This window comes from Bidens hawaiensis, unplaced genomic scaffold (genome assembly GCF_021521415.1).
Source record: "Bidens hawaiensis isolate Kalapana, Puna unplaced genomic scaffold, B.hawaiensis_p1.1 tig00013505_1, whole genome shotgun sequence".
Classification (NCBI taxonomy): Eukaryota; Viridiplantae; Streptophyta; class Magnoliopsida; order Asterales; family Asteraceae; genus Bidens; species Bidens hawaiensis.
This window is the reverse complement of record NW_027492146.1, coordinates 334,945-353,447: the sequence shown is the minus strand read 5'-3', so window position 1 is coordinate 353,447 and position 18,503 is coordinate 334,945. Positions and strand designations below refer to the sequence as shown.

At 33.6% G+C, this 18,503-nt stretch overlaps 1 protein-coding gene across 1 annotated transcript; it reads left to right on the top strand.

Moving 5' to 3' along the window:
- The first annotated feature begins 10,675 nt into the window (after positions 1 to 10,675).
- LOC143544268 (cysteine-rich receptor-like protein kinase 2) lies at positions 10,676 to 15,068 on the top strand. The gene is made up of 7 exons (XM_077036404.1): positions 10,676 to 11,444; positions 12,583 to 12,696; positions 12,806 to 12,945; positions 13,292 to 13,502; positions 13,621 to 13,855; positions 13,932 to 14,082; positions 14,692 to 15,068. The coding sequence occupies exons 1-7, from the start codon at positions 10,682 to 10,684 to the stop codon at positions 15,019 to 15,021; spliced, it is 1,944 nt and encodes a 647-aa protein (XP_076892519.1). The 5' UTR covers positions 10,676 to 10,681; the 3' UTR covers positions 15,022 to 15,068.
- Positions 15,069 to 18,503: the final 3,435 nt, after the last annotated feature.

The following is an 18,503-nucleotide window of genomic DNA, read 5'->3' as shown; positions in this document are numbered from 1 at the left end:
CTCTTTTTCTAATGTGTTGTGATATAAATATATAAGAGTTAAATGCCATTTAGTACATGCGGTTTGTCCAATTATGCAACTTTAGTACCGTCTTTGAGTTTATTGCAAATGACTCACTTTTCTAAAACTTCAATTTTAGTACTTTTTTCTATCCTTGTCTATTTTGTCTGTTAAGTCAGGAGTAAATTAGTAATTTCGATTATTTTATTTATTTTCTCTTTTAGCTAAGTGTCATTTTCATACTTTTGGTTTGTTCAATTACGCAACTTTAGTACATTTTTTTGAATTTATTGTAACTAGATACTTTGATTAGTTTTGGATAGACAGGCAAACAAATATATGTCATATTACAATTAAAATATCATCTCTAACCCTAAATGAACGTATCAACCCCCCCTCCCCGCACTCATTGATCCTTCAAACCCAAACCATTGTTCATCTTCAAGTTCAATAAATTACGATATATTGTTTTGTCCATGTGATTCGTCAACCGTCATTCATCTACAAGTTCAGTTGATGTTATACTAAGAGGTGCGAAGTTGGTGAGATTGTTATTTGGCTTGATCCTTTGATGTGTTAAAGAGCTATTGTTATTATACCCGAGCTTTTGAAAAAAAAATCAATGCACATAAAGAAAATGCAAGAAAAATGGCTAAGATGAACTCGGATCTTGAGCTACTAGAAGTAAATTGGCAATCAAGAACAAAATGCAAAAAAATATGTTATACATTTCATGAATGTTTTTCATCTTCTATCATGTATTTATAGTTATCTTTTAATTGTAATATGTAATATGTAATATCTCTTTTGGTTTGTCTGTCTATCCAAAACTAATCAAAGTATCAACTTGCAATAAATTCAAAAAAAGGTACTAAGGTTGCATAATTGAACATACCACAGGTATGAAAATGACACTTAGATCAAAAAAGAAAATAAATAAAATAATCGAAATTACTAATTTACCCTTGACTTAACGGAAAAAATAGACGGGTTAGAAAAAAGTACTAAAATTGCAAGTTTTAAAAAGTGAGATAGCCATTTGCAATAAATTCAAAGACGGTACTAAAGTTGCGTAATTGGACAAACCACAGGTACTGAAATGGCACTTAACTCAATATATAATATTCCATTTCAACGTATTTTGAATCTTGTTACGATGTCAATGAGCTTGTGGTGGAGTGGTAAGAAAGAGATTTGGTATTTTATGTGACCAAGATTCGATTCATACCAACGACATTTAGTTGTAGTGGCACCAGGGTGATGATGGAAGACTAGGTGAGTAGGTGACGCTCATTAGTTAGATCATTGAACTGAACGAGCTTTATTTCATGACACTGTCATGCCTTCGGGCGAGTGTTCACGGGTGTTTGCATTAGGTGATAGTTTTTCCCATATCAAAAGACGAGTGTATCTAGATCAAATGAATTTAACCAGCAGCTCACTTAGAGAATTCGTTGGCCCTTCTAAAAAAAAACAGAGAATCTTGTTATGTTATTTTTCTATAAGTCAAGGGGTGTCATTATATTATCATACCCAAATCAAGGGTAATTAGTTTTCCTTTTCTCTTTTTGAAAGAAGGGTAATTAGTGTAACTTTTATACATGATTAAGAAAAAAGACCAGCCACGTGGCGTATTTTCATGCATGGACGTTTGAAAGGCACGGAAATAGAGCTTTATCACGTGCGTGATGCTGAATAAAGAGAAACTTCCGAAAAGTGGGCCATCGTTGGTGGGCCCTAATTTGCCTTGATATTTGTTTAACGACTTATAATATTTGTTAAGAAAGGCCCTTTATTTTCCATAGAACTTTCAATTAGCCACCCTGAAGATAATATGTGCATGTTGGATTTTTTTTTCTTTAGGTTTTTATAAAATATCTTTACCAAATAATGATTTTAGGAAACTTTAGTGGGGTACATGTGTTTCATTTTCCACTTTATTTGTGATACATATTGGTTTATTCAAATTCAGAATTTATATAAAAATCATAAATATTGTTTGTGTTATCTATCATAATAGAAGTGAGAAAAAACCGACTAATTAGAGCATCATACTCTATTCATTATATTCTGTGAGTGATATTTTTATAATGTAGAGATAGTGGTTTAGGATATTGTGAGTGGAGGGAGGGAAAATACAATGATTTTTCTGTATATTTGAAAAGTTATCGTTTACCCTCTATAATTTATTAATATGCGTTGAAAGTGGTTATGAGCAAATGCGAGAGAAAATATAATTGTAAAAGTATAAAAAAAATATTATTTTAATTGAAAATGAGAGAGAAAATATAGTATTTTTTTTAATCTTGTAACATTTTATTTGAAGATAAAAGAAGAGATGACAATGCTCTTAATCCAACACTAAGATAATTGACAAAACTAGGCCTGATAACTTACACAAACTATGAAACTATAGCAATTCAATTTTGTTTTATTTTCTTTATATGCTCAAGACTGAAAATTAATGTTTCGTTTCGATCATGCCTCATTCCAAAACCAAACCAAAACACATTAAACATCTTTATAAATATTGTTAGGGTTTATGGCTCGAGCTCATTATTCTGGTTGTAAATTGGTTGACGATACATTTAGGCTTTCGACCAAAAGTGACTAAAATTCATTATTTCAGATCAAGTTTTATAGCCCAAACAGTGTAAGCCAAAATGCAAAACTTAAAATGACCCATAACAAAGAGAACTCATATGTAAAACTGAAAATGAAACTAAATAGTCTTCAAAACTGAAATATTCGATTTTGGTTCATCTTGATCCACCAAAACCAACTCATGTGCATCTTAACTTAAGCACACTTTTTATCAAGTCGGCTCGAAAAGCGGGTTTTGAAATGGGCGATAGTTCCTGACACGTATTCGACATGTAAAGACCGCCAAAACGTGCCAACAAGTTTTCAAGTTGGACATTTATATGTTAGAGGGGTCGATTCGTGTATACTGAATGTGAAGGGTGCTAAATGTTTCTTTTATTTGTACTTTAATTCATTTGATGATATTATTGAGAAACTCGTATGTGTTCAATTGTGTAAGTTGAAAATCATGGGGCCCAAAATGGTGCGTTGCATCTTTTTGAATCCGTTTGAAGTTATTGATAGATCCAAGATTCTTCCTTCTAAACACTTCTTCCATTATTAATATATTATATTATATCTTGAAGAAATATTATTTTAATGTACGAAAATCAGTTGCCTTAATCGTTAGATGTTAGTAAAAAATCTACACGGAAAATATCATACTATTTCTTAAATATGTTTAATTGTAACAATTCTCAACTGCTTAAGGGCTTGATCTTAATATATTCATGTTTCATGAATCGCGATGCTATAGACGACGAGATCCCATGAATCTAACTTATTGAAAACTAAAATGACTTGTGAGATTGTGAAATGTCATGTATATTACAAAAAGCTGAAAATGCGTGTGTTTCTTGTGACTCATCTCGAATTCTATTTTTTCACCCCGAATTCAATTTTAACTATCTCACACGAATCATTTTTTTTCCATGTAATGGTGATCGATAAAAACGACGGTTTACAAATAAGTTATCCGACGATTTCTTTAACTCATTTTCAAGTTTTCAGGTACATATAGTATTACTATTGCTTTAATGGAGATATTTGGGGTAATGAAGAGCTAAACAAGAGAAGCTGATTGAACATGAGAATACAATTAAAGAAAAGGCGGAATAAAATGTTCAACTTTAAATCAATCGGGTTGCAACATGCAACTTTGCAAGTAAGTAAGTAACCAAGATTTTTAATAAAATGTGGGCTGAAAATTAAACTAAATTGGGTTGAAGTAATTGCATGGGCTGCATTCTCGGGCTTTCGGTTGAAGCACGGCATGGAGATTAGTTAAATTTTACTGGACTGAATTATTTTTATCTTTTTGTTTATTTATTTTTTTATAGAAAGCCCAAGAGAACTGAGAAAAGATTATGTGGGCCTTGGCAATGGAAAACAATTTATGGCCTTATGGGCATTTTTATATTATTTTTATTATTTGACCGTTGAACTGTTCATAAATCCATTTAACTCGCTTACGGCATGATTTGAGCTTTAAACCTCTAAATGAAGAGAGCACCCATTAGACCCCGGATGCTATTGGGCCAAATGCCCACTGGTTCATCTCACGGGGCTCTAAGTTGGCACTTGGTGAGACTTTCCGGTGAAAGTTTGGCGACACACACTATGTTTTCCACTTTTCCACATGATTTCTTGTTTTACTTTGATGCATTTTCCACACTTGTATATTTGTATTGTGATGGTTGGTTTTATATTTATTTTGTGATATAGTTTGGTTGTGTTACTTTTTGGTTAAATAGATGTTATGCCGGCGTTGTTAGATATGACTTGTGTTTAAAGGTAATCAGTTAACAAATTTGTGTTATTGTAACATCCGATCAATCGTACCATCAATTTTGTTCACTTTGACCACAAGGAGTTCATGAATTTATTTGGTCTCTCATCATGGGGTTACTCCCAACTGAACACATTTAACTGTGAAGTTCTTGTAGGATTCATGACCAATACGCCTAAAACACGTTGTTGATATTTGAGAGTTGAGACTTGAGACAATGATATTTATGGCCCAATATCTCTTTTGTTGACAAAATGGAAAGATGTATGATTTGCCTAAAGTGTTATAGTTATGTCACATCTATATCAAACATACTGTTAAAAGGTTCTAATCCACTCACTTGAATCTTGCAAATGGTTTTTAGTACTCCAAACGATTGATTACGTGTTGACTCGACATGTATTTTGTCCATTTTGGTGTGATTGATTACGTGTTGACTCGACAAATAGTTTTTAGTACTCCAAACTATCGTGCCCAATAAAACCTAGCTACTTTAGGTAAGGATTGAACGATAAGTAAATGGATTGTGCTCTAGGCTAATGGCACGATCAACATAAGCATGTCTATGCAACCTATTAATCACTGTTCTCACTTATTAAATCTTGCAACTAAGCAACCGATACCAATTCGCACATATTTTCATGTGTTACTTGCTTCTTAATCTCATTCCAAATTATTTTAACTTAAGTCTAATCCAACAAATCTCAATCAAATCCTTGTATTAAACAACAAATATACCAAGTGTAAGATTTACAATCACATAAATTGTCAAACAAATAAACTAGGGTGTCATAATTTATTTTTATAGAACAATAAGATTTTTTTGTTTTAAAAAATGTGGGTCCCACACAGATTCACAATCCCATAAAGCTCGCCTTCTTGTTATCACGTAGCACCTGGAACTCAATCTTCCTCTTCCATTGTTATTGTTAACTTAATTATATAATTAATTAATCAATCAATTATTCTTCCACTTCCTAACTGTGTCCAGTCTATACGTACACATCCTGTATATATACCTCACCTACCTTAACCGTTCTTATCAGTTATCATTATCAATTCAAGCCTACATGCTTCTATCCGTTTCTGCAAGCTAGGTTAATTTCGTGATCTAAATGTAGTCAAATTAAAGGTATGAATTTAGATCTTCGATTAATTACTTTTAAGTTTTAACTGTTTTCATGTATTACGCATGATTTAAGCTATTACGATTTGATTGATGATACGTAACTGTGTGCTATCGATGTTGTTATAACCGTTTTCTCCAACGACGAATTTGATTAGAATTGATGATTTAGATCTTCAGCTGCTTTGGATAGTTATATAGTTATTAAAATTATGAGGTTATAATCATACCTGCATTGTTGATTATCGGAATTATATGTCTATCATGATGTTAATCAGTCAACGAGTTGTTTGCTAGATTTTACGGTTTTGAATGATGATCGTAAGTAGGGGTGCAAACGGGCCGAGCTGCTGTGAGCTACACGAGATCGGCTTGTTAAAAAGCTCGATCGACCCGAGCTTAATCGAGCCCGAGCCTAGGCTTCACTTATCGAGCTCGAGGTGGCTTGCGAGCCTAAACTAGTCTGTCATTTATTTAATTTTTTAAAATATTTATTTACTAATTATTAATTAATATATCTAATGTTATGAAAAAATAAATAAAAATAACCAAGTAATATATATTATTTTATACATAAAGTTATAATAGAAAAGAATATATAAAAATAATTATAATTATATAAAAAATAATTTGATTAATAGTAAACGAGCCAAGCTCGATCTCTGTGCAAGTTAAACGAGCAGAGCTCGAGCCTAGTCGAGCTCGGGTTTAGCTCGGCTCGTTTGCACCTCTAATCGTAAGAAGAGGTACAAATCATAACCAGTGTAGAAGAAACCGGTTACTAACGGATGGTTAGGTACCGGTTAGGGAATTTCACATAGAAACCAGTCAACTGCTAGTGATTAACCAAACGTAGGTTAGTACGCTTAGTGTTAATAAGGTCAATTTCAATAGGTTATTATCAACTTATCAGTAACATAGAATAAGGATTTTCCACTCAAAAAACTAGTTAGGAATTAGTTTGATCAATAACCGGTTACGGTTAGTAACTGATATTCACCACTAATGATAAGCTGTGGATTGATTACATCAAACGGTTTTGATTCGTCCACGTGATTTTGATAGAATTTGATACTCATTATATGTTAGTTCGTGGTTTATATTGTAAGAAAATGAGATATTTTATGGAAGAATTAGTTACATTGATTAGACCTTTAGACACTCTATGAGCAAGTGATAAGTCTATAATAAACGTGTATAAGTTTATTAGATAGATTGGAATCTTGGATTGATCTTCACAACAAAAGTTTGTCTGGTAGAAAGTTAGAAATTCAGATCTAAAATCATGCCTACATTGTTAATTAGCGAAAGTATTAAATTGTTTTCAGATGAAAGAAACTTGATCCTCATCATATGTTAGTTTGCGATTTAAATCACAAGGAAATTAATATGGAATTTACTGGTAGAATTGATTACCTTGATAAGGCCTTTAGATACCATTGCGGACCAGATATAAGGTGCGGGGTCAAGCGGCCTCATAAGTTTTTAATGCTACTTTTTATATTAATTATGATACCATTTTTAAACCGACTTTAATTATCTGTCGTGGCCCCCTGATTTTTGAATGAATTAGAGAAACAAATTCATAAGTCCGCTAGTGATTATGTGGACCTGAAATAAGGTGTGACTTGTGAGGTCGAGCGACCCTATAGTTTTTGAAATTTATTTTGTTAATACATAATTTTTTTTTAATTTTTATTTATATTTTGAGGTGTAAAAATATATTACATAGAGAAACGATTAACAAAATTAAAGTATATGTGAAAATCAGTGTGTGTATATATATATGGGTTTAAAAATACATTAATTATTATTTAATGTAATTCAATTTCCATTACTATTTGATTGAAAACAAAAATTACATAATTAGATGTTAAAGCTTATAAAAGTATGAGATATATTAACATCAATGTTTTTGAAGAAGCAGGATAAAAAAATAAATAGTGAGAAAGAATTCAAAAAAGAAAGATTACATAAGAGACTTTTATTTATCATATAATATAGATATAAATATAGATATAGTTGGATATACATTACTTGCCTTATCAATTTTCGACCGCATCTAAATTTTTTTATCATAAACCCATTATTCTTGAATAAATTTCTAAACCCGTCACCGATTAATAATTAATATATCAAAAACTTATTGAAATCGGAACATAATAATATTGCGAAACCTCATTTCTTCGTCCGATGATTCAAAAAAGTAAACTTTTGGTGTGTATCACTTTTTATTGTTCACGTCGATACGTAATCTCAATATATTGTTTATTTAACTCTTTTAGAATCTGTACAGCATATTGCTAAATGTCAACCCTTGGCCCACAGCCATTTGATGATCAATTGAAATGCAATGTGTCATGGACTCATGGAGTCTGATTTGAATGTTTGATTCGTCGGTAACAACTTCATAGTTCATACATATAATATAATGAACTTATATTCATGTTCATACATATTCCATTACAAGACATATTGAACATGATAACACAAAATCAAGGTGTACCATAAGTCCATAATAGATCAAAGTTGAAAAAAGTTGCAAGAACTTAAGCTACTTTTTTGCTAATGATATAATATATTCTTTTATGTATTATTGTTATAATGCTATTAATTATCTTTCATGCATAAAGTAACATAAAGAATCAACAATGGACGAGGTAATTAAAAACATTCTCTTGTTGAATCATTCTTGTAGTTCTCTGTTTAATAATTATTATGCCATTAAAAAATGTTTTAACATTTTCTTGTTGAGTAGTTCTTATAAATTTTATATGTGTATGTTATTGATATATGTTCACATAACTACCTTATGAAAAAGGTTATGAAATTATGCTTTTATACTTTTTCCAAGATGCATGAAATGCAAATTATTTGAGAAGTACATAAAAATAATAATATAAACCACATGGGTCGGTGCCTATTGTTGACTTTGTTTACTACTTACAATCACGAAGCCAACCAGTCTGCTAAGTAACAATATACGAGCCATTCTTTCTGGTTATTAAAATGCTCATGACTTCTAACTTTCACACTTTCTACACACATGGTTTTGTTTTTATGCAGTTTTATATTACTTATTCAAAATTTTAAGGAATCTTAATGAAGCACTCCATAACCAGTATTCTTCTTCTCACCCCATACTCGAGCTTGGACCACAATTACACCAAGCCTTGATATCACTTTAAGGCACAAGGTCAATCAATAATTTATTATCGTAAGAGAAAACTGACTCAAAAACTCGTTACAATAATTCTGTATTGATCACGTCTAAAGCCTCTAATCAGGCCCCTATATTTATAATCTAATCCTAACTTGATAACCAAGACATTATTATATTAATCATATTACAATTAGTATACTAAACCCCCTTGACGGACTTATCAACGTAAGTCCTTTCATATTACTTATATTACTTGTGAATGCGGTTCGAAATTACCAACAGAAAGTGCACCCTTTAGTCAAAAGATTCTTGGATCTGAAAACAGTCCATGAAACTCTAATAGCTCTGCATCTTACACGTGTCCCATACAGGGACGGATTTATTCATGTGAGTACCGGGTCAAGCGAACCAGGTGTTTTTCGAACCGTAGTGGAGCATTTAATAGCGACTTTTTTAGCGAACCATGTGTTTCTGGGCTGAACCATATATATAATTCGTTTCAAATATATACATAAAACATATACTGGCTTAGTGGCAAGGCGTGCATTGTGTTTGAGTGCAGACCCGGGTTCGAGTCTCACACAAGACACAACCTTATTTTTTTTTGCCTTTTTCTTTTGTGCTCTATTACCCTTATAAACCTTTCTTAAAAACCCTAAACACCCCCAATTTCCCTCACTGTCTGTCTGTCCACCTCTACCGTAGAGAAAGAAACTCGCCGAGACGCCGACCACCTCACAGTCACACAGACAGACGCCGACCACCTCCAAATCTCCAATTCCATCTGTAGCTCCCACAAATTAAAAACCCTAAATCCACAATACACATCCTCCGGCCTCCGCGTTCGCCGACGGTGACGACTCCGACACTCACAGTCACACAGTCACACCAGAAACTCGCCGTCGCCGTCTCACCGATAGTCCGATACCCTCCGGCAGTCCGGCCTCCGCGTTCAGGTGCGTTCCCGAATCCCGCCCCTTTTGTAGTTCGTTAGAATGAGACTTTTGATGATTGAGTGTTCAAAAAAGATGTTAGTTTTTTAGGGCTTTGAATTTTATTTTTGCTTTTACAGAACTTAAATTTGATAGATTATGGACCGTTTTTTATCGAGAAGGCCACGAGACCCTTCACCATCTAGTAGTAATAATCTGGCAAGAGTCGAATTGGATGATCTTCCATGGGATCCTTCAGATCGAAAGCCGATTTCATCATATCATCCTAATCAAAAAGATGAAATTAGAAGAACATATTTGCTAAGAGGGCCATGTCAACCTATTGGGCATAATTTCCCGCAACGAGATTTTGCTAACTTGGCCACTACATTGCTAATGTGAAAGAAGATTCGAGGTTTGACAATCTTAAAGGGGTAAGTGATCTTGCAAAAATGATGGTGGAAACAAGAAAACACATTGATTATCCGTTGGTTTATCGTTTAATAAAATTGTCACTAGTTCTACCGGTTGCAACGGCTAGTGTTGAAAGAAGTTTTTCTTCAATGAAGCATGTGAAGACGGAACTACGTAATAGGATGGGTGACGGGTACATGAATGATTCTTGCATTTGCTACATTGAAAGAGAGTTTTTACTACAAGTTTCGATCGAAGATGTAATGCAACGCTTTCAAAAGATGAAAACTCGTAAAGAACAACTATAAGGTTAGTTTTTTTTTTATTTCGAAAGATTATCGTTTTTAAGTCCCGTGTTTTTTTAGTTTCTAATGATGATGTTTTTTAGTTATTATATCGTTTTTTATTATATGATTAATCTTTCTTGACCCGAACCGTTAAACCAATCCGAATCGTCAACCCGACCCAATTTTTTTATACGCGTTCTTATATATTTAGAGCATCTTAAAATAGCGAACCAGATAAAAAAAAATTCTAAATCCGTCACTGGTCCCATAATTATAAGCATGGGTTCACACATGAGTACGAATCAAACGTACTCCTTTATATCGTCCTTGTTGCTCTAATGTTACAATAATTGAATAATTTCAGTTCCTTTGTTTCTCTAGCCAAAGATGAAGGCATCAACACACACAGCTTCAATTCTCACCATTTTAATCATAACTCTACAACTAGTATCAACAACAGAAGGTGATGCAAGATCCCAAGTCATCAAAATGATATGTGACCCAGAAAAAGAACACAATCAAACCCTTTTCATCCCAAACTTCGTTGGCATGATGGGAAGCCTGGGCTCCCAAATGCGTACTTCAACTAGTGCAACCGCTATTGTCGGTACCGGACCCGATGGTAACTACGGTTTTGCTCAATGCTACGGTGATCTTTCTCAACTAGATTGTATGTTATGCTATGCGGAAGCACGTACTGTTCTCCCCAGTTGCTTTCCTAACAACGGTGGTCGAATATATCTCGATGGTTGTATTATGCGTGTACAGAATTATAGTTTTTACCATGAGTATACTGGGCCTGATGACACTTATGTTTGTGGCAATGCAACAAGAAAGAATGTAACGTTTCAAGCTGCTGTGAAGCAGGCGGTGTCGAATGCTGTAACGGATGCGTTAAGAAATAGTAAGTATTTTGGTAGGGGTGAGATGTTGGTGGATAGTGGGAATGAGTCGGTTTATGTGTTGGTGGACTGTTGGAGGACTTTGAGTCCGAGTTCTTGTCTTGCATGTTTGGATAATGCGTCGATGGAGATATCGAAATGTTTGCCGTGGTCTGAGGGTCGTGTGTTGAACGCGGGGTGTTTTATGAGGTATTCGGATGCTAATTTTCTTAATTCTGGGCCGCTCGCAAACAGCTCTGCCAATAGAGGTAACAATAATGCTACTGAATTAAATTATATAACTGGGACCGGGCTGGGTTGGGTTGTGTTGGACGGGGCTTGGTTGGGCTGGGCTGGGTTTGGTTGGATTGAGCTGGGCTCGGTTGGGCTGGGATGGGTTTGGTTGGACTGAGTGGGCTCGGTTGGGCTGGGCTGGGTGGCTGGGTGGGGCTAGGCTGGGGTGAGCTGGGTTGGGCTGGGGTAGTTGTGTTGAGCCGGGCCGGGCTGGGGTAGTTGTGTTGGGTTGGGCTGGGCTAGGCTGGGCTCGGTAATCACAGTCATATTTTGCTAAACTTTTTATGAAAAGTTGATGAGTTGTATACTTGTATATGATTATAATGCTCTTACTATAAAAATAGGTTCTATTTAATTTAAAATGATTTTGTAGGACATAATGAGCTTTAAAAAACATAAGTTGAGGTCTTTGATTTTTAAACCTGTGTGACCAAATTTCCTGTAGTTAAACGAACGAATGACCTTCCAAACGAACAAATGACCTCCCAAATGAGTGACATCCTAAATGAACGAATGACCTCCCAAACGAACGAATGACCTCCAAACGAACAAATAACATCCCAAACGAACGAATGACCTCCCAAACGAACAAATGACATCCCAAACGACAAATGACCTTATAAACGAAAAAATGACATCCCAAACGAACGAGTGACCTCCCAAACGAACAAATGACATCCGAAAGAAATGAAGCACTCATTGGAAAATTAATCGAAATGCAAATTCTATTTCTAACCGAAAGAAACAAGTGTTACTACTATTACAATGTATACTCAATTAGATTTTTCTAACATGGTATACCGATAACCATTTATTAACAAGAAAAGGTAGTAGGTAATTGCTTAATGCATTGGTAAAATATGATGAATATATAGTTAAAATCTAAGTCAAAATTAATATATTATTGAATCTTTACTTCAAATTGTAAAGATTTTACCACAAGAGCATTTGGAATATGTGACTTGCCATATTGCAGTCTCACATGTAATGATACCATTGACCATTGTTAATAAAATTTTAAGAAATTAATTGAACAGTTACAAATAAAATCAGCATAATCATCGTTCGAGTTTTCTTTGCGTCTCATATGTTTTTTGTTTACGGATTTTGCAGGGAAGATAATTGCAATTGTTGTTTCTGTTGTTAGTTCTGTGGCACTTATCATAGTTGCTTCAATGATTGCTGTATATATTTGGAAACACAGATATATACAGAAGAAAAGAAAAGGTATAAGCCAGTTTTTAAAACTATTACATTGTTGGGCTTGTTATAATTTTAGTAACATAAATATTTTGCAGGATTCTTGTAAAATCCTAATGATTGCTCAATGTTTTAGGTTCTTATGATGCCAAGAAAATGGCAAAGATGCTTAATGACAGCAGCTTAAATTTCAAATACTCCACTGTTGAGAAAGCCACAGGAAAATGGGATGAGTTAAATAAACTGGGACAAGGAGGATTCGGGACCGTCTACAAGGTTGTAATTCAAACTAAAACTGATAATTTTGACCCATGTTTCAGGTTACACTTAATCTCTAATGGGCCAAATAGGTAAGATAACAAAAAAATTGATAAAAAGATATAGCTCAAATGTGTCAAAAGCCGCCTAAAGTGCGTTTTTAAGAGAAAATTGCACAAAACAGAAACAAACTTTACATTTTTTCTGATTTTAGTAACCAGTTTAAACTTAGCAAAATAGAAATCAAGTTATAGATACTAAAGTAGTTTGACCTGTTATACAACTTGCACATTTTGTCACTTCCGCTTAAATTTGGTTATAGACACTGTTACATAACTAAAGCAGAACATTTAAATCTTCTCAGGGGGTACTTTCAGATGGACGAGAAATAGCAGTGAAAAGACTTTTCTTCAACAATAAATTCAGAGCAGCAGATTTCTATAATGAAGTCAACATGATTAGCAGCGTCCAACACAAAAATCTGGTCAGGCTGTTAGGATGCAGCTGTTCAGGGCCCGAAAGCATTCTTATTTATGAATATCTACCCAACATGAGCCTCGACCACTTCATTTTTGGTAAGTTTAATATTGTCAATCATTATGTTTTTCTTTTGAAAGTTTGCCATCTTATATCAAAATTTTATTAACTATTAGTATTATATAATACATGTAATGAATTTGTAAACTTCTGCAGATGCAATAAAAGGAAGGAATCTAAACTGGGAAAAGAGATATAATATCATCATTAGTACAGCAGAAGGCCTTGTTTACCTTCATGAAAATACCAAATGTCGGATTATTCACAGGGATATTAAAGCCGCTAACATCTTATTAGACTTGAAGTTCCGTGCTAAAATAGCTGATTTTGGGTTGGCCCGATCTTTTCAAGATGATAAGAGTCACATTAGCACTGCGATTGCAGGAACATTGTAAGTATCTTAATTTCCCCTTTTAAAAGTTTTATATTAGTAGCTAGTTTGTTTATTGTTTTTTGAACATCAACAGAGGCTATATGGCTCCAGAGTACCTAGCTCATGGTCAGTTGACTGAAAAAGCAGACGTCTATAGCTTTGGTGTTTTGGTTCTAGAGGTGGTTACTGGAATAGAAAACAATAAAAGCAAAAACACTGAGTATACGGAAAGCTTAGTTGCTATTGTAAGTATAATAATTTTCTTTTATTTATTTTTTATATATTTTTTTAGTTTTTGCCGGGATATTGTATGCATAGGCCTTCTTAGATTTTGAAACAACGTTACTAATCGTATGAAACTCGCTTAAAACTAAGTGAAGGATTGATAAATGACAAAAATACCCATAACTTAAAAAGCTTTTTGGTTACGGTGTTTACTGTTCGGTTTGGTCAGGTCGGTGGGTCGACCCAACTGGCAGGTTTTACTGGTTTGACAGTTTAACGGTTCAGTTTTAGTGGTTTGAACTGGCTCTTTTATTTTTCTTTTCGAAATAATATGAAAAAGTATATATGAATAATAAGGTTAATGGCCTGTTCTAAGTTCCAGACCAGACCAAACTGTTAAACTGTCAAGCCATCAAAACCTGACCGTTTGGATGGTTCGGTCGGTTTCAACCTTTTATGAATACTATATTTTTGACATGTCTATGAGTTGTAAAAATGAACAAGAAAATGCCTTAGAAATCACTATCAACTGTATTTGACTAGATTCAGGGGCATATTTGTCATTAACAGCTTTCCGTTGATAACTGGCATAAATGAAACTGATACGAGAATACTAATCATTATAACAGGCATGGAATCATTTCCAGCAAAATAAGGCAGAAGAAATCTTTGACCCGAACTTAATCATAACACCACTTACCAAAAAGGAAGCGACAAAAGCGATACAAGTAGGACTTCTTTGCACCCAAGAAGACCCGTCATTAAGACCATCAATGTCAACAGTACTAAAAATGTTAGCAAAAGATAATGAACCATTACCTGCCCCTTCTAACCCTCCTTTTATGGATGAGGATGCAATGGAACTCAATGAGATCACACAAAAGTTACATCACTACTTTAACACTGATAATTCTTGTTCAATTGCTACAGTTGACCACAGTCATTTCTATCCTAGATAATTAACCATGGTTAGTTTCTAAATCAACTATTTATGGTTTGGAAGCAAATGTCAATTATGATATCTTTGTCTGTGGATGAAGTAACTTTCCTTCTTTATTTCTATTATTATTTTTTATAATTTTTTAAAGTTTACTCAAGACTTGGTTTTGATTTGTTTACATTTGTTCACATTAGTTGTGTACAAGATTTGTTCAAAGGGTAGCCACTTGTTTTTGAGATTCATAATACCCAAATATTCTTTATTTATTTTTCTTTTCTGTATACTAGTACTTATAAGTTATAAATGCTTTAAATTGAATATGATTTCTCTTACACTTGGCTTGGGTTATGTACTTATGTTTCTCTTTTTTCTTGGATTATACTTTGCCTATTCATAGATAGTTGAAACTAACTGAAATATCGAGCCAAAGCATGTGGGACGGTTTGAAATCCAAAAGGTTCAGTTTGGCGACTTTCTGGTTTAACAAAAGGTTTGACCTCGTCATGTCTGGTTAACCAGTTTAGAACTTGGAACCGGTTACGAAACAATTTGTATATTTTTCCGGTTTAGAACTTGGAATCAGTTATGAAACATCCATTTAACTTATTATTTATATTTTTTTTGCTAAACCGCCACAAGCTAACCATTAACCTACCGGTTGCAGGTAGGTGCAATTTATTTATAATTGTTTCAGTCAAAAAATTAATTGTTATTGTGGGTCTAGTCAACACAGAAAAGGTGCAAGTCTTTTAGGTGAGTCAAACCCCCCCCCCCCCCTCTTGTGCAGTTGTGTCAGTTTTCGTCCGAAAAATTTTATACGCAGTGTAAATTTACCCGTTTTCATCCAAAATTTAAGCACCCCACCCCTCCCCACCCAGAGGCCATTTTTAGCCAAAAATTTGAGGCCGACCAGAATTTTCGTCCAAGTTTCATCACTGGGTGAGTGGTGGACTATGAATAATTTGTTTTAATTTAGAAGTGAGTAAGGTTAGGAATACATCGTTAAAAAAATAAATATATATAATATTTAAAATTTGTTTGATAAATTTAATTATAAAATCCTTGGTGCAAATTCAATACCAAACAGACACACCAAACCATACTAGTCCCACAAATTATTGACCGTCAAGTCTTCGACGGTCAATCACGCAAGCTGTGATCTTTCGATGTAATTAGCCTAACCACAGATTCAAGTGGGGCAGTGGGCCACATCCAGATATTCATTAGTCAATAGTTGACCAATTCTTCTAAGATGATAATGCTTTTATGCTTATAAGATTAAGATCATCAGATGTGTGGATACCATTTTGCATTTCAGTTTAAAATGTTATGCTAGCGTTACATCATACCCTACACCACTCTACTATCTTTTGTAATACAATGAAAATGATTACCAACTCACCACTCTCCTTCATTTTTAAATAAAATAATAATATTTTTATAACTAACGTTAACTTAATCTTATCTTTTAAAAGTTATTAATATAACTAAAATTTTCGTATGTAATATTATTCCGTCAAGCCCGACAGAATAGATATGAACCCCCGACGGAATAGATCAATGAGCGACCGTTTAAGTGTATACGTGTGTTTAGATGCGATTGGTTTAAAAACAAAAATATGTGAGATACTTAGATAGATCCATTAAATGTCAGTTGTTATTTATTAGTCCCAACAGTTTAAAAAGCGATCATTTTAATGCTCAAATAGAAATTGTCGACTATTGAGTCAATCCATAAATTCCGTACACATATAAATATAAGCTTTCTTCATATACTCTGTTTCTGTTCAAAACCGCAGCCTGTGGCCAATTGAAAGAAGAAACGTGAATTCTTTTTCTCTCTAAAATATTTCAATTTTCAACAAATGTAGCCAAAAGGTATGTAATCCGATCTAAAGTTATCAATTTAGTTTTATTATTGCTTTTTGGCGGGAATACAGTTATTATGGCGTTAGATTCTGGTGTTTTCATTGATGATCGTTAACTATTTGGCAGTTATTATTGCGAGTCATGAATCGTTTTCAATAGAGATAACTGTCTGCTTGTAAATTATTTGACAATTCACACGATTCCTGTGTGCAAACGCTTGAGCTCGGATCGATAAATAGCTTGAAACAAGCCTAGCTTTTTAAGAGCCCAAGCCTCATATATAGTCTGTTTAGTTACTGTGTTTGAGGTCGAATTTTGTATGAGAAGTTTATTTAGACTTGTCGAGTCGAGTCTTCTATTGTATTTTTAAGTTTTATCTCTTTTGAATATTTATTATGTATTAATTTTACACTATACAGCCAAGCTTAAGCTCATTTAAAATTTTTTATCAAAATAAATAAAATTAATTAAAAACGTATATTAATTAATTAATAGATAATAAATGAGGCGAGCTATATGTAACAACTTATGAGTTAGCCTTGAGCTAAAACTAGGTTAGCTCGAGCCGAGGCCAGGCTCGCTCAACTTGGCTCGTTTATACCCTTAATTATTCTTATTCAAACGTCTCTATTATATGCCATGCTAAATTCGCTATAAATAACTTATAAGTTATAATAGCAATAAAAGCTTATTATTTATTAACGTCTTCTATTTTGATGCTTCATTTTCCAAGCTCGTCATCTTTTTTTCATTTCTACAATATACTTTTAGTGTTAATAGGGAGTGATAACCGAACGTTAAACGAAACCAAACAGAAATTAACTGAAAATTGGTTTTCGTTTTTTTACCTCAGTTAACTGAAATTAACCAAACCGAACAACCATTTGATAATCTCATATATTTCAAACATTTATACCTAAAAATTTTATGTATATTTTAAGCAAAAGTATTAGCCAAAGTTTAACCGAATAATCAAACCGATTTCGGTTTTAGTGAGGTGGAATAATTGAACCGAACCGATGTATACTCACCCACTTACACATATACGTTTTTGTCTGTTAGACGTGCTCAAATTGGCAAGCATTCTTACCTATGGCCAGCTATAGATTAATTTTAATTTTTTTTCTAATTGCATCTCACCGGCCCACAACTTTGAAATTGGATAGAAAAGTCGAAGTTTAGGGTGTTAAGTTTCTTTATTTGACTATGGCTCTCCACCAACTCACCGAACGCCTCAACATTTTATTATTACTCATAATTTCTAGATGGGGTAAACGTAGCATGTTAATTTATTTTAAGTTAAATGAAACTGTAAGAATACTATACTTAAATAGTTAAATACAAGAGAATAAAAATGCTAGTAGTTATGCATGAAAAAAGTTATTGTGTATGTGTGTGTGGTGGTGGTTTTTTTTTTTTTTTTTTTTTTTTTTTTGGGGGGGGGGGGGGGGGGGGAAGGGGGTGGAGAGATTAGTTTAACAATGACATTAAAAAAGATATATTTGAGTAAACATGAGGGATAAAAGTGTAAGTATTTTTTAAATCACTAAAAAAATGAAGTGACGCATAAAAGACTATTTTGTCCCGTTACTCTATTAACTAATAGTTGCACATTAAGGCTGAGGGGTGTGG